This window comes from Equus caballus, chromosome 23 (assembly GCF_041296265.1).
Source record: "Equus caballus isolate H_3958 breed thoroughbred chromosome 23, TB-T2T, whole genome shotgun sequence".
Lineage (NCBI taxonomy): Eukaryota > Metazoa > Chordata > Mammalia > Perissodactyla > Equidae > Equus > Equus caballus.
The window spans coordinates 37,125,921-37,140,234 of record NC_091706.1 but is presented as its reverse complement, the minus strand read 5'-3'; the positions used below and the strand labels follow the sequence as shown (position 1 = coordinate 37,140,234).

The 14,314-nt window shown below is 42.2% G+C and overlaps 1 protein-coding gene across 9 annotated transcripts in view; it reads right to left on the bottom strand.

Annotated features, from left to right (window-relative positions):
- Nucleotides 1–14,314, bottom strand: part of SMARCA2 (SWI/SNF related, matrix associated, actin dependent regulator of chromatin, subfamily a, member 2) — a 166,771-nt gene that overhangs the window by 19,549 nt on the left and 132,908 nt on the right. For 5 of the 9 annotated variants that reach the window (XM_014735432.3, XM_070248194.1, XM_070248196.1 and 2 more), the window contains exons 28-29: nucleotides 12,535–12,752; nucleotides 4,056–4,109 (exon numbers count right to left, since the gene is read on the bottom strand). In XM_014735432.3, the coding sequence (XP_014590918.3) occupies nucleotides 4,056–4,109; nucleotides 12,535–12,752 (272 nt within the window). The remainder of the gene's footprint in view (nucleotides 1–4,055; nucleotides 4,110–12,534; nucleotides 12,753–14,314) is intronic. The other 4 variants (XM_070248197.1, XM_070248201.1, XM_070248199.1 and 1 more) reach the window with 1 other exon arrangement.

The following is a 14,314-nucleotide window of genomic DNA, read 5'->3' as shown; positions in this document are numbered from 1 at the left end:
AAGAGAACAGAATAACAGAACAATTCCATAAAATTTCAATATTTTGCAACCCTCAGAAGCTACTGTATAAAGTGCCTATTTATTCCTTCAGAATTCTCTCACTGAACTTGTTACTGCAAATCACAGGTGCTCATCAGGACATGAGATCCAGAGAGTATTATTTATCTGTTTATTTAGACAGGCCTTTTCAGGATGCATTTGAGAAGACTTACCATCTATCACTTGACTTTGTAGAAATACTGACTCAGGACATTGAGTTTCTTCTCTTTTTCTCACTTGACCTTTCGTAATAGCAGGTACACATATAGAATTCTAACTGTCCATCTGTCCAAATGTGACAGCAAAACAGGCTGCTGCTTCCTCAGTCAGCCATTGGGCCAGCTTTCGTCACCTCATCTTGTTGACCTGGTGACTCAGAGGATGTCTTCCCGTCAAAGGTAAGGACCCCTCTCCCTTCCACTGAATATCCTGCCTTTGATCTTCCCCTGAGTGACCAGACTCAAAGGCACAAAGCTTCTGCAGGAAAACAAAATCAAAGGCCTCTCCACCTCAGTGGGAATCCCAAAGGTCACTTTGTTAAAGGGGTGTGTCGTAGCAGGCTCCTCAGAGCACTGCTTTTTCCTACAGAGGCCGTTGTAGTAAATTCTTAAGGAAGACGTGAGGCGTGATTCCAAAGTAGGGAGGCAGCTTCATTCCCATGAACGTACAAGAACATCTATGCCCAAATAGCTGCCATCCTTCAGAGCAATCCATTTTTGATCAAAACCCTTTAGAGTGGTTTTGAAGACTGTTTATCAGCCCTGTAAGAAAATCAGTTTTGTTACTTCCAGCTGGGACTGCCTCCTCTCCCTCAGAGAGAGGTCATTTACGCCGGTATTGTCCTGGGGCTGTGAGAGGCAGAGACCCCGGGCTCCGGGGCCAGGCTGACGCTGGAAGCCTCGGGGAGGCCTTCTGTGCCTCGGAAAGCAGACTGACCAAGTTTATCTGTGGGCTGCCCACCTGCTGTATGTGGGTATAACTGGCTGAGCACCCCAAATAAGTCTCAAGTCACCAGGAGTCAAAGCAGCCTCTTCTAGTTAACATCTGAAAGTACCAACATTTGTAATGAGGACACGATAAAGTACTGGAATCCATATTGCCATGAGCCGATTCTCTCTCGACGAAGTGCAACTTCTGAGCTCTGAGTCATTATTTCCTAGTGTGCTCCATGGAACATGAGTTTAATGGATTGTTAACAGCGTTCCCTGAAAACGGGGTTCATTGGTCAAACAAGTTTGGGAAACACTGGGTTAAACACAGTTACTTTTACAGCAGAATTTCCCAGAGCCTCTAACTGCACTGGGAATTCTCCACGAAGCTACAGGACTCGAGTCTGAGGACCACACTCTGGCAAGTGTCATCGGGGACAATACGTGAGGCTCTGGCATCACCAAGCTGCTACTACACAAATGAACCGTCAGCCCTGATGTGGGGCCCAAAGGATCCAAGACAGAGACTAAGTGAAGAAAGGCTCTTCACCTAGAACGAAGATTTTCTACAAGTGTGCCCACTCGGTCACACTGCCACTTCGCGGCAAATTCTCTGTAATCTAATTAAAGCGATTAAATGCAAAGGTGCTTGGGCCTGAGATCCATAGTCACAGCCTCCCTCCTCCATTTAAAGAAACACGCAAGGTCTAGTGCCAAGGTTGCTAAAAATAAATTTTGTCGCAAACAGTTTCTTGGCTTGTCCTGAAGGGATAGTCAATACTAACAACATAATCACAACGTCAAGGGCTGTTAATAGCCATGGAGAGAATTTAGATTTCCTGGGATGGAGTAGGTGGGGCTGGGTAGCTACACATGCACACTCACACTCATACAGACCCACCAGGCCCCTATACCTGCCACCTTTCTTTTCACTTGCATTTCTGTAAATGGCACCACATTCACTTACCATTCAGGACAGAGATCCAAGAGTTATCTTTAAATTCTCCTCCTCCTCTCACATCCACTCTGCCCCTTAGTCTTGTCAATCACACCTCCAAGTATTTATCCTCTTGTCTTCATACTCACCGCCATGTCCAATGGATGCCCCTCTCCCCTTGTACCCGGTGACCCAGTTATACTGAGATGCACGTGGTCTCCAGAGGGGGTCCTGTCTTCCACATCTCCATGGCTGCCTACACACACGGCACTAAAGACCTTTGCCTCGTCCACTCCTCCCTCCCTGCCCTGGGCTACTTGGGGAATTCCTACTCCACCCACCAGCCACCCAGCTTAGCTTTCCCCACTCCTCCCATTCCACCTCTACAGACACTTTATTCATACTATGTACCTGCATTATTCCCTTATATAGTTCTTTCCAACTATGTTGTAAGGCCTTCTGTCTTATATATTCTTTTTTCTCTTCTCATTACTTGCACAGAGACTGACACATAGAAAATGCTCAGTGCTTTTGACCACATAAAGGGATTTACAAAAAGAATTAAAAAATTATTCACCATAAAGCAACCTTTGAACACTACATTGTAAACTTGGGCTTCTGGGGAAAGGAAGCATACGTGACAGTAAGGGACCAGACAGACTCAAAAAATCCTGAGGAAGCAAATGTCAAGCCTCTTCTATGACTCTGGAAATTACAGTTTACACGTGTCTTCAGTAAAAATGGATTTATCTAGGTCCTACCTGCATACAGTCATATCGTCTCCTCAAAAAGCCCAGGCATGACACTGGGGGCTTGTAATACCCTTTGAAGTTGTTATTAATCCCCTTTTCATGGTGGAAGAGAGGAAGAGGGGTAAAAGAGCTCATGCCTGTCCTCGTTAACCAGGTGAGTGTTCAGCCTACATCACACCATTTAGACGATAAAGCCTCCTTTCTACGTCATGGCAGTGGAAGCATTTACCCAAGTTGCTTCAGTATTTAAAACTCAAACTAATCAAATGTTTGTTTCAATCCCAAAATTTGAATCCAGATTGAGTTCTTTCTCATAATAGCAAAAACAAAATACAAGTCTTGATGTCTCTCTGGACACACTATGTATGTGTGTCTGGCTTTTGGGATTGATAACTGTTTATTGAACATCAATAAGAAATGTCAAAAGTGGACGATCTTGCCCAGCAGTTTCATCTCCACACAGATATGGGTAGGTGCAAGTCACTCCCGCTTTTAATCTCCTTATTTAAAGGGAATGCCACAACTGGTGATGGTATTCACCCTAAAATACAGGATACAGCTTCAATTCTTGTTCCTCCAGGCCCTAGATTGGATCCTATACTAGACGGGGGAAATTGTCATAAAAGATGCTGTTGGGTCAACTGACAAAAGTGGAATACGGATGGTCAAGTATTGTAGTGCTATTTTTAAAAAGTACAGGCTGGCAAAGGGGCAAAGAAATGTTCTTTTCAGTATATTAATGATGACTCTTTCTCAAATATCATCTCATTCTCACAAAATCTCTAGGAGAAACGAATGTCTGCTTTCCACTCAAGAGAAGCAGAGGCACACAAAGGTTAAACAGACTGGCTTACGACACTTCGAGCCATACGTGACAGGGAGGCCCAGAAGTCACGCCCTGAACTGAACCCAGTGTGCAAACCCTCCGCACGGCCGTAATTAACTCCAGAATGTCAGACACCGCGTGCATGTGCACGCTTCTTCATGTACTGCAGGAGATCCAGGCACCGTAGGTGCTTTTCATGAAGCTTCGAAACCAAGACAGCACAAAGTTAAGCGGCTGGAGGGATATAAGACAGAAGCTGCGCTGGAAGGGAGGGGGAAGCAACAGAAACCCATCTCCCAGGGATGCAGGTAGGCTGGTGGCTGCCGACGCCTTTGTAAGAAGTGCATTTACAGAATGGACACATCCAAATTAAAACACAGCACAAACAACTTCAAAAGCCGTGACAGGTGTTTTAGAATCTCTGTGCCTCCATCTCACACTCCAAGTAGGGGTGGATCAGGAGGCGACTGGAGAAATTTGCTTCCAAAGGCCCACTGTTTAGAGATTGATCTGTTTGGTGTACCAAGGGATACCTGTATTTAGAGACACGGGAATACAAGACAGATCCTGACCTGTTTCCTTCTATTTCCAACTGAGAATTACTGGGCACCTTCTCCACGTTACACCTGCGGTAGAGTAGAAAGAACACTACAGTCAGAAGACCTGGGTTCTTGTCCCAGCCCGGCTCCTTCCTCCTAGGTTGGGCGACCTTGGGTAATTCATTTTATTGTCCAATCCTCAGACTCCTCACCTGCCTGCCTTGCCTACCTCGTAGGATTGTGGGAAGATCACATGTGGTTATATTAGGTACCTCTTTCTGAAAAAAATACATACAGTTCTCCAGAAATTAAAAAAAAAAGAATTTCCTAACCTCTCTGGGACTTTTCTTGCTTCTCTCAAACACATAAATGCCCGTTATCTCTGGTCCCATTTCCCTCACACGTTATACATGGGCGTTAGGGCACATGGTCCATCCTTCGTTCAAAGCAATGGAAGACAGGCAGCATTTGCTGTGGGGGGACAGGGGCGAGGGCGCGTGGCGTATGATCTTAAGAGAGTAGCTTTGGCCTATCCGAGTCTAGCTCCTCATCTGTAAAAGGGGGTAATACTTACCTCAGAATGCTGTTCTGAAAATTAAACATGATACTGTACTCTGTTACAGCAGCCAGCACATAGAGGGTGTCCCAAACAACAGCCAAACTTGATTTCTGAACACCATCTAGGTAGTTGGCTCTACTTCCCAGAACTCTGTTCTTTTCGAATAGATCACTGAGCTCATGCTCATCAACTGGAAATGACAATAACCCAGCACCTGAGGTCTTTGGCCCTTCCATGGGCCTGTGGGAAGCCTCTTCAGTTGAGGATTTTGAAACTGCTCCATCGATGTCCCTTTGTGTGGTGGCAGGGAAGCAGCTGACAGCTAGGACACATCTTGGGAAAACCCTCCATCCCATCTACATATTACTCCAGGGAAAAATGGCACCTTTGGTGTACACGGCCTACATCTGGCCCCTCACAAATCCCTCCTTGGAGCCAGTGCCCACTCTGCCTTAGGAGGGCGGGAGGCATTGCAGAGAAGGCAAAGGACACACTGAAGAATGGCGGGGTGGAAGTGCATGCTGTACCCGCAATACAGAGAGTGAGTTGGAGTGTCTGAGATATAAGGCAGACTCGGAAAGGGAAGTTGGGAAGGTCGCTAGGGCCAGATTGTGGAAGACTCTCTTTCCCATGGTAGGAAGTCTGATTATCACTGGGTAGGGAGCGGAAAGCTACTGAAAGTTCTTAAGTAATAGTATGACACAATCAGCTAGGTGCCTCGGAAAGAAGGCAGGAGGAACAGCAGACTGGAGGCAGGGAACACAGGCAGTGTGCAGCTCTTCGGGGCCAGGCCATGACGGTAAGGGCCTAAAGAAGACAGTGCGTGAGGAGGCAGAAAGAGGGGTGTGTGGGAGAGACCTTGTGAGTGTGTTGAGAGAACTCTGTATTTGAGTGCATGTCAGGAATAAGATATAGAATTGGGACCACTTTTACCATTGCACATTTGGGACCTTGGGGTGATGAGGGTGTTAACCAAGGGGATACAGAAGCCAAAACAGACCATGTGGTTTCAGAATGTGTAAGAGTGAAGGAAGAGAACTTTGGGAATGACAAAATACTATCTTAGACATTTTACAGAACATACTGTAAATAAGTCGGAGAAAGATGGGCATGGTTCTATGATCTGAGACTCACGGAGATTAAAATTCACCAGGGATGCAAGGCTCTGAACAAAGGAGATGCCAGCAGAATAATTTCAAATGATTCTGATAAGGAGTACATGGGGACAGACCTACACAGTAGGTCAGTAATCTGATCAGCTAGGAAAAAAAAAGTACAAACAAAAAAACCCCAAACAACAAAAAAGAACACTAAATAATGGAATGGATATGACTTTAAAAATGCACGTTACTACAAATCTATTTGGAAAGGCAGTCTGAACACTGTATAAACAGTCTGCCTTCAATGGAAGCCTCAGCATGACGACAGTGTGGGAAAGCCTTCGATACAGTGAATTCCCAAATGCATTTCAGGTAAAGCACTTTGGAGAGAAAACCTTGGAACAAGGCATCAGTTTTTAATAAGAACCCTTCCCTTCTGGAGAATGGGTTGACTATATGTGGGCCTTCAAAACAGCTCAGCCTTACTCAAAATGAAGGAAATGCTATAAATGACTTTTATGTGTGTGTGTGAGGAAGACTGGCCCTGAGCTAAGATCCACTGCCAATCTTCCTCTTTTTTTTGCTTGAGGAAGATTAGTCCTGAGCTAACATCTGTGCCAATCTTCCTCTACTTTGTATGTGGGATGCCTCCACAGCATGGCTGATGAGTGGAGTAGGTCTGCACCTGGGATCTGAACCTGTGAACCTGGGCCACTGAAGTGGAGTGTGCAGAACTTTAACCACTCGGCCACAGGGCTGGCCCCCAAGAAATGACTTTTAAGTGTGTACAGGAACTAAAGTACACTGAGTCTTGGGTTTATAGTATACTAAATTGTTGGAAAGGTGCTGTAACATAATGGAATGAAATGTGGGCACTCTTTCCCAGGTAAATGTCATTATGATAATATAATTTTTTCCTAAAAGTGACCATAAACACAAGATGTCATCATATCCTCATGTAACAGGCTCATGAGACCCCTCCTTCCCTGAATTCCCCAGGCCGGCTGCCTGCTCAGTAACATCCAGTAGGGGGGCTCTCTCTTCCGGTGCACAGTGAGCAGGTGGGGGCAAGTACTGTGACTTTTCTACCCTCTGGTCCTATTCAGCGGTTCAGGGCTGGACATAAGGGAGAAATGCAATAAACATTTCCAGGATGAATGAATGATGAACAAGCTGAGGCTTTCCGCCATTCTTAGAGATACATTATCAGTGTTTATTCAAATAGGGGCAAGAAGACAGTCCTGGTTCAGGGAAGAGAGCAGAGCCTGAAAAATGTCAGGGAGGAAGGAGCCTGGCGGTTGGCTGCCACCCCTGCCAGTCCACTATGTGCCAGGGCTGTGTCCACCAATCAGACAGGCCAGGCAGATATCTCCCGCCTCCCCCTCTGCGTACCTGTGTCCATCCTCAAAGCTGGACCTGAAGTCCAAACTCTTTGCAGACAGTAAGGCCAGTCTTTGTGGAATGCTCTTGCTACAGTCTTTGAACAACTATTAGAGAGGGAGGAGGTGACAATAATCTCCTCATATCCTGTTTCCAGATCCTTCAGGAAGGAGAACGATGCTCGTATTTGAAAAGCAAGGTGTAATAAACGTCGATAGGAGAGTCGATAGAAAGGGCATATCAGGACGCTTCAAATGAGTTCAAGTATCCAGTTGCAAACTAATTACATCCTGAAAGAGCATGTGGATTGCTTCTGTTCATAATGTTTAAGAAATCACAGAGAATAGAAATGGAATCAGAAGACCAGAGATAAGCAAATGTCCCAATTTCAAAATGAGAAAGGAAACTTGAGACGGCCATGCTTGATGCTGACCCTTGGTAAAAATTTAGCAGAAATTATTCAGATGCCACAGGACTATTTAGAGAAGATAAATAACATCATTAAGTACCAGTTGGGGGTCTCTTAGAAAAATTCATGGCAAGCTAACCTCATTTCATTCCTTCGGCAGGGTTTCTAGGCTGACAGATTGGAGAGGACACATATGATGTATCTTAGTTTTAGCCTTTCTTGATAACCTTGAGGAAGGATAGATAAATGTGGGTGACATGATAGCATGGTCATATGAGTTCACAGATGGTTAATCAACTTTAAGGATTACTGGTTAATAAATTCACGTCAACCTGAAGCGATTTTCAGGGGCATGTTATAGAGACCTGTCCTTTGCCCTTTAGACGTCTCTCAGCAATAGCTTCTAGTAAGTCTTTGGATGATTAAAAAAAAACTTAGGAAGACAAATAACCATAATTTTTCTGAAAAGGCATAAAAATTCAGTGTTATATCAATAGACTAGAATAACGGGACAAAAACCATTTAAGATGGAACTGTACAGGGATAAGAACAAAACCAGTAGATACAGCTTCAAAAAACCAAATGCTTAGTTGAAGGCTAACCTTGGCAGCATTCATGTGAGAAACGAGCTATGTGTATGTTTTGAGGAGTGGGTGACTGTCAACAAGTCATGTGTCCAACGTGAGTTAACTCTATGTCAAGGTTGTTGGAAAAACTTAACACGCTCTTGAATTATATTAACAGAATTTTGGTGCCCAGAATAAGGAAGCTAAACACCCTGCAATTAGCTGTCAGAATACATTTGGAGTTCTGGGTGCCATGTTTTAAATAGGACACTAATAAAGTAGAATGTGCTTAAGGGTGGGGACAAGGATGGGGAAAGCGTAGGTACCACTCAGATAGCAAAGTGAGGTGTTTCAACATGAAGGAGAATGTCCTGAGGTGGATGTATCTATAAATATTTTCAAGGGCATTTCTTGAAATGAGAACAGATTTACTCTGAAGCTACAAGTAGAACAAACAGCTAAAAGTTAGCAGGCTGTATCCATTTTCCTATAGGAAACGACTATTGTGTTTAGAGCTGTGTTTCAGGGTCATGACCTGCCTCCTAACACAGGGAGTTAGTAGTTGGAAGAGTCCACATGGAGGGTGGATGCTGACCTGCCAGAGGTGATGGGGGGGCACACCTGAGTTGTGTGGAAAGTTGGACCAGGTAGAGCTAAAACCCCTCCCAACATTAAGAATCCTTCTAGGAATCTCTCTCTCTTTTATCCAAGTAACTATAAGCCATGTCTCTAGACTTGGAACAGCTCTACCAGACCCTACTCTTCACTGCCTTATTCTAGTGTCATCCCAGGGGTAATTTTAAAGAGTATAAATGCAAATTAGGCCAACTCACTTTTCAAAGAAATAGAGAATCTTAGGTTAAATATTACATAAACTGAGAATATGATTTTTAAACGCCTTCTACAGAAGTAGAAAACAAAGCAAGCTTAACAAGTCAAAACAAAGCCTTCCAATACTACTTGAAATACAGTTTTCTATTTGGGGAAATAAGATGGTGGGAATGAGCAGCAACAGGCCAGCATACCCCCAGCAGCAATTACTGCAGACAGACGTTACACTGATGAATCAAATGAACTTACTGGCTCTTTGGGGTCACGTTTTTAAAAGTATCCTTTTCCTTTTTTTTTTAAAAGAGCCCTGACACTGAAAACAAAAGCAATAAATAGATGCTTAAATTATCCCAGTTCTTAAAAAAAAAAAAGATACATCTGTCCCAGAATCATGCAAGAAATTTGAAAAAACTGTTTCATGAGAGCTAATTAATTCTCATATATCAGTTAAATATAGATGGCAGTTCTTATTTAATACACTGCTAATGTGCACGACTGTCAGAGCTCTAACATTTGACTGAGGTGATGGGCGGGAGATTCGTACAGGTGGTATTTCTTTCCCAGGTAGGCTGAGTTACTATATTAGTAGCTGACTTTAATGGTGCAAAAATCTTAACACATGGAGAGGTACATTTCCCAGCAGCATTTTCCAAAACCAACCAAAAATATGACAACGTAGCTAATTAAGGCCCTCCTAATTTGAGTGCCTCCTACTTGAGTACCAAGTTTGGTAAGAGACACAAAAAATATAAATAGAGTAAAGTACTTTTTCTAGAGGATTACTAACATGAAATATACATGAAACACACAGCGGTGGGAAATTCAGTACATGCTCTCCGCGACGTACCTAAACGTGGCAGCTAATAGAATGGACCTTACGAGGATACTGTGCAAGGAAAAGTAAAATAAGGAAGCAAAGAAATAAATAAAACCAGAAAAAGGGAGAAAAGAAAACTACTCAATGTCTGCATGCTGAAATATTTAAATATCCTTTCCCTACAGTACAATTAAAGATGTGCTCAATAATCAGGGCCTGTGAAACTTCGTTTTTCTGTTTCTGGAAATAAATAGATGGAAACCAAACAGCAAGGACGCTTACTTTATAGTGCTCAGAGCTCCAATCACCCACCTGATTAGCTATAAATAGCCTAAAAGGCTGATTATTAATAATTAAACTGTTCAGAGAGCTTGGATTGTACTAACTCACTGAATCCCCCTAACTCCTCTAGAGGCAGGTACCGTATTTACTCCATTTTGTGGATGAGGAAACTGAGGTCCTGGGAGGGTAAGTAAATTCTCCAACTCTCCCACAGGCAGGATGCTGGTGTCCCGATTCAAATGCAGGTAGTTAAACCCAGACTAAAGCTGGTGCTTCCAACTCCTGTGCTATGCTTAGCTGAGGCTGAAGGGGTATAACCCGACTACTCTCTACCTTGGGGTGGTTTCTAGGAAAGCGGTCAGCCCATAGCTGTGGACATCAGGAAGTCACAAACGCAGAAGGCTGTGGCGCCAGTAGGTGATATAAATGTGTGAAGTGGGCCAGGTGTGGAAAGCATGGATGATAAATGGCACACTGATGAGATGACAGTGAGGGATGGGGACTGCAACTAACCAGACGTTGATGGCCTGCAGAGAGGGCAGCCACTTCTTCACTCCTACTGACTGTGACCTCAGGGAAAGGGAGATAGAGTACTGCCAGAGTTTTAGGTTTTTCAAAAAGGGGAGTAAAAAACCTCTTAAGTTTTATAAGAAATCTCTCCAGTTCTGTGTGTATATGCTTTTTTTTTAAATGATGTTAAACTTGAAATAAACCAATCTGTTGGCAATATGCGGTCCACTGGCTAGTGACGTCTTCTACACCTTTAAAGAGGAGTATGGCCATCCCCTGGAATAAAAGGCCTGGCCTCTAAACCTCCAAGGACTGTCTTGGCTCTTCTCAGCGTTACCACAGCCCTGGACTGACACAGCAGGTCATAAACAAAATGCCAGTCAAATATCAAGGCACACCTGGTCAAAGAAAGGGACAGCTCGCTCTTCCGAGACAAAGGTAAAAAAGTCAGAGGTATATGCAGAGTGATACTCTCGACTTATTTTTCTTTACACCAGGGGCTGGCAAAAGAAGGTGTAATTGTCCAAGCTGGCTTCCTGGAAACTGTCGCTGCCTGAGGCAAATCTACCAGTCGGGCTGTGGGGGGGAACAGAAACTTGACAGACAGAGACTGATTCTTGGTTTACAAGGAAGTTTGCATGTTGACTCTGGGCAAAGAATGGACTCCTGGCCAAATTTTCCTTCCTGGATAGGTGTCATTCCCCTGTGTCAATGAATAACTTCAAACCCAATATAATGGGGCTGCCCTTTGTGGCCACTTCAGAATTCTCAAAGGGGATGCCCTTTTTTTTAAAAAAAAAGGAAAACAGTAAAATAGAGGAAGCAGGGAATCTAAGAGACCTGGTAGGTAAAGGGGGGCAAGAAATTCTGACCCTTTCACACACATCTGCTCCTACCCACCTTTCACCATTTCTGAAAACTCCTTTTATTGTTAGTGCCGTCAAGTCTGATTCCGACTCCTAGCGACCCTGTGTACAGCAAACTCCTTGCAGATAATACAATAAAGACTTAACAATGAAACCCCAGGGTGGAAAGTTTCTTGTTTTTTATACTACTTAATCTCTATAATGAGGTTTCCTTCCTGGAATAAAACATGCACTAAAGTCATAATGAAAAACCAAAATCGTAACTTAGTTATTTGTGCTGAACACTTCCTGGTATGCAGGGCAACACGAGCAAATGTCAAAAACTTGGGGTAACTAAAAACTAATTCATACCACTACGCAACTTCTAGAAATAAAATGTTTAATTGTTTTGTTTCCTATCAATTTTTCAACTGGAACGAGCTGTGATCTTCCTGTTAAAAATGCATCACATGATTATCAAGTTGAAACCAAATCAACTAAGCAAAATGTAGTCTAACTAGTTTATCTAGTGTATAGCGCTGGCCGACACCATAAAACATCTTTGCTTTGGTTTTCAAATAATTGTTCATGGTTTAAAATAGTCTGGGGACAGTGTCCAGTACAGATTTCTCAACATTCACATTCAAAAGTTCCATGAAAGACAGGTAAATCTGCTGAAATACCATGTTGTCTATGTAGTGTTCTTAAGAACAAGGAGATGGCTCAAAGAACTGCTCAGAAATTCAAGTGTGTTGGAAGGAAAGAAGGAACAGTATTTTTGGTGAAGCATCTCTCTGGTTTTAAACAGAGTCTTAACAAGAAATATTTACCATAAAGTGCTAGGATTCTTCTTTCTCTAACAACTCAATCCAAAAGTACAATTTCACTCCATCGTTCTAATCCTTTCATTTAAGTGACGGTATTTCAGAGATCCTTAAGAATCCTTCTCCAGTTTAGATTTTTTTAAGATTTTGTAATCTAAACTCCTGTTTCCAAATATCTTAAATAATACATGGTAAAACAGCACACAAAATAGGAATGGTGGCCATTTTGAACATGGCGCAAGGTTACTGATACCTTTGGGGCAGAAGCCATGAAACAAAAGTAGAAAGAACTTTAAACCCCCAGAGCACACCCTCTTAGGTCTTGCTTTTTAGGTAGCATCACTTATGGTCCCGGTAAAGATGATGAAGGTGAAAGAAGGAACACTGACCTGTCTTTGTAGTTTATCACAGTATCGATGATAGCATTCATCTGCTTTGTCAGTTTGGGGGGATTTGGTGATAGTTTCTCAGCTGGAGGACGGCCTCTTCTCTTCTTAGCCTTTTCCACATCCTCTTTCGCAGGATCTTTATCCACATTTCTTCGTCTTTTTCGCTTCTTTAGCCGTACCTCCTCTTCCATTTCTTCCAAATTGCCGTCTTCAATGGCCTGTTAATAGGGAACGAAGGAAAAAATTCAAGACAAGAGAATAACCAAATACAAAAAAACACGTTTGAATAGTTAGACTAAAATGAAACAAACTAACAAAAAAAATAAAAATAAAAGTTAACAATTATCAGTGGAGTAAGAAGAAAAATGGAAGACCACCATACTGGATAAATGCATCTTTAACCCAAGTCTGTTTCATGAGCAAAATATGCTGAAGGCCCGAAACACTAAAAGAATGTGACAAATACAGAAAGATCTGTATATTTAAGTGTCTGAAGATAACTGAATCCAAATGAAATTTTAGCTCAATATAAGAAAAAGACCTTAATTGTCCCTTTACTGTAGGAGGGTAATAAGTAAAACAAAAAAAAAAGATGGGCGAAGAAAAAAATTTCCCTGAGAGTGCGTCCTTACAATAGTCATATAAGCTTTAACCTTTTCTTCTTGGAGGTTTTACATCAATTTTCATGATTCACAACATAAATCAAAATTCCATCCAGATTTTGTTCTAACGTAGCAATTAGTAAACAAGGAAACGGGGAACTAAGTACAAAGCCACATTCCTTGGTAAACGCACTTAAATCATCCGAGAGAGAACACACACACTCACAAACAACAAACACTTTTTTCCAATTACCTGCAAACGCTTGCTTTAAACCAGAGCCAGCAGCACTAATGCAGAGAGATAATAAAATAGCTATAAAAACAACCAGGTATAAAAGAAACCTGTTCATAAATGGCTAAAAGATCCATGTGACAGACCCAGAAGTTTAAACTTTTTTTTCTCCTGGTAAATCTCAAAACTTAAGAAAAATAAAGGGATAAAAAAAAAACTGCAAAGGAAAAAAACACAGATAAAAGAAGATTCTAACCATGGAAAAGAAATTTTGTTTTTAAATCTTTAAATTATATTTCACGATTGCTTTCTCACGCAAAATAACTGATGTTATTTGCTCCTCGTGCCTCCCAATATTGCCTCCAGTATGCAAATGCTGATCAATCCTTTCTCGTAGCTGAAAGAGCTCTAATCATAAGGCAATTACCTTCATTTCTCCACAGCACCAAACATGGCTAATATTTATGATCATGTGAGTATAACAATCAATATAAAGAGTGATTACAGCTCAGACATAATTTCTTTCACTTGTGTACAATGCCTCCTGAAAAAGAAAGGTTTTGTGAAGAAAACCTGGTGCAGAACACAAAACAACCTGGCATGTTAAAAATGCCAGTGGGATTAAAAAAAAAATGTTTTCTATGCATCTTCCAATGTGCAAACCCACAGAAGCAACATGCACACAGACAGAATCCTAAGGGACAGTCTGAGCCTAGGCCTTAATAATCAAAAGACAATTTCCATCACGATCCTACAGTGTTCAGATAACCACTATGAAGGAGGCGAGATCTAATGAGTTATGAGGAAAAAAGGAAAAAGAAAAAAAAAAAAAAAGCTCCACGTTATTTCATTAATATTCATTTGCCTAAAAGCAGGACACCCACTATACAGCTAAACACACTGCAGCTAAGCGAAGATTAAGAAAAGGAAATTGTCCCGAAAATCT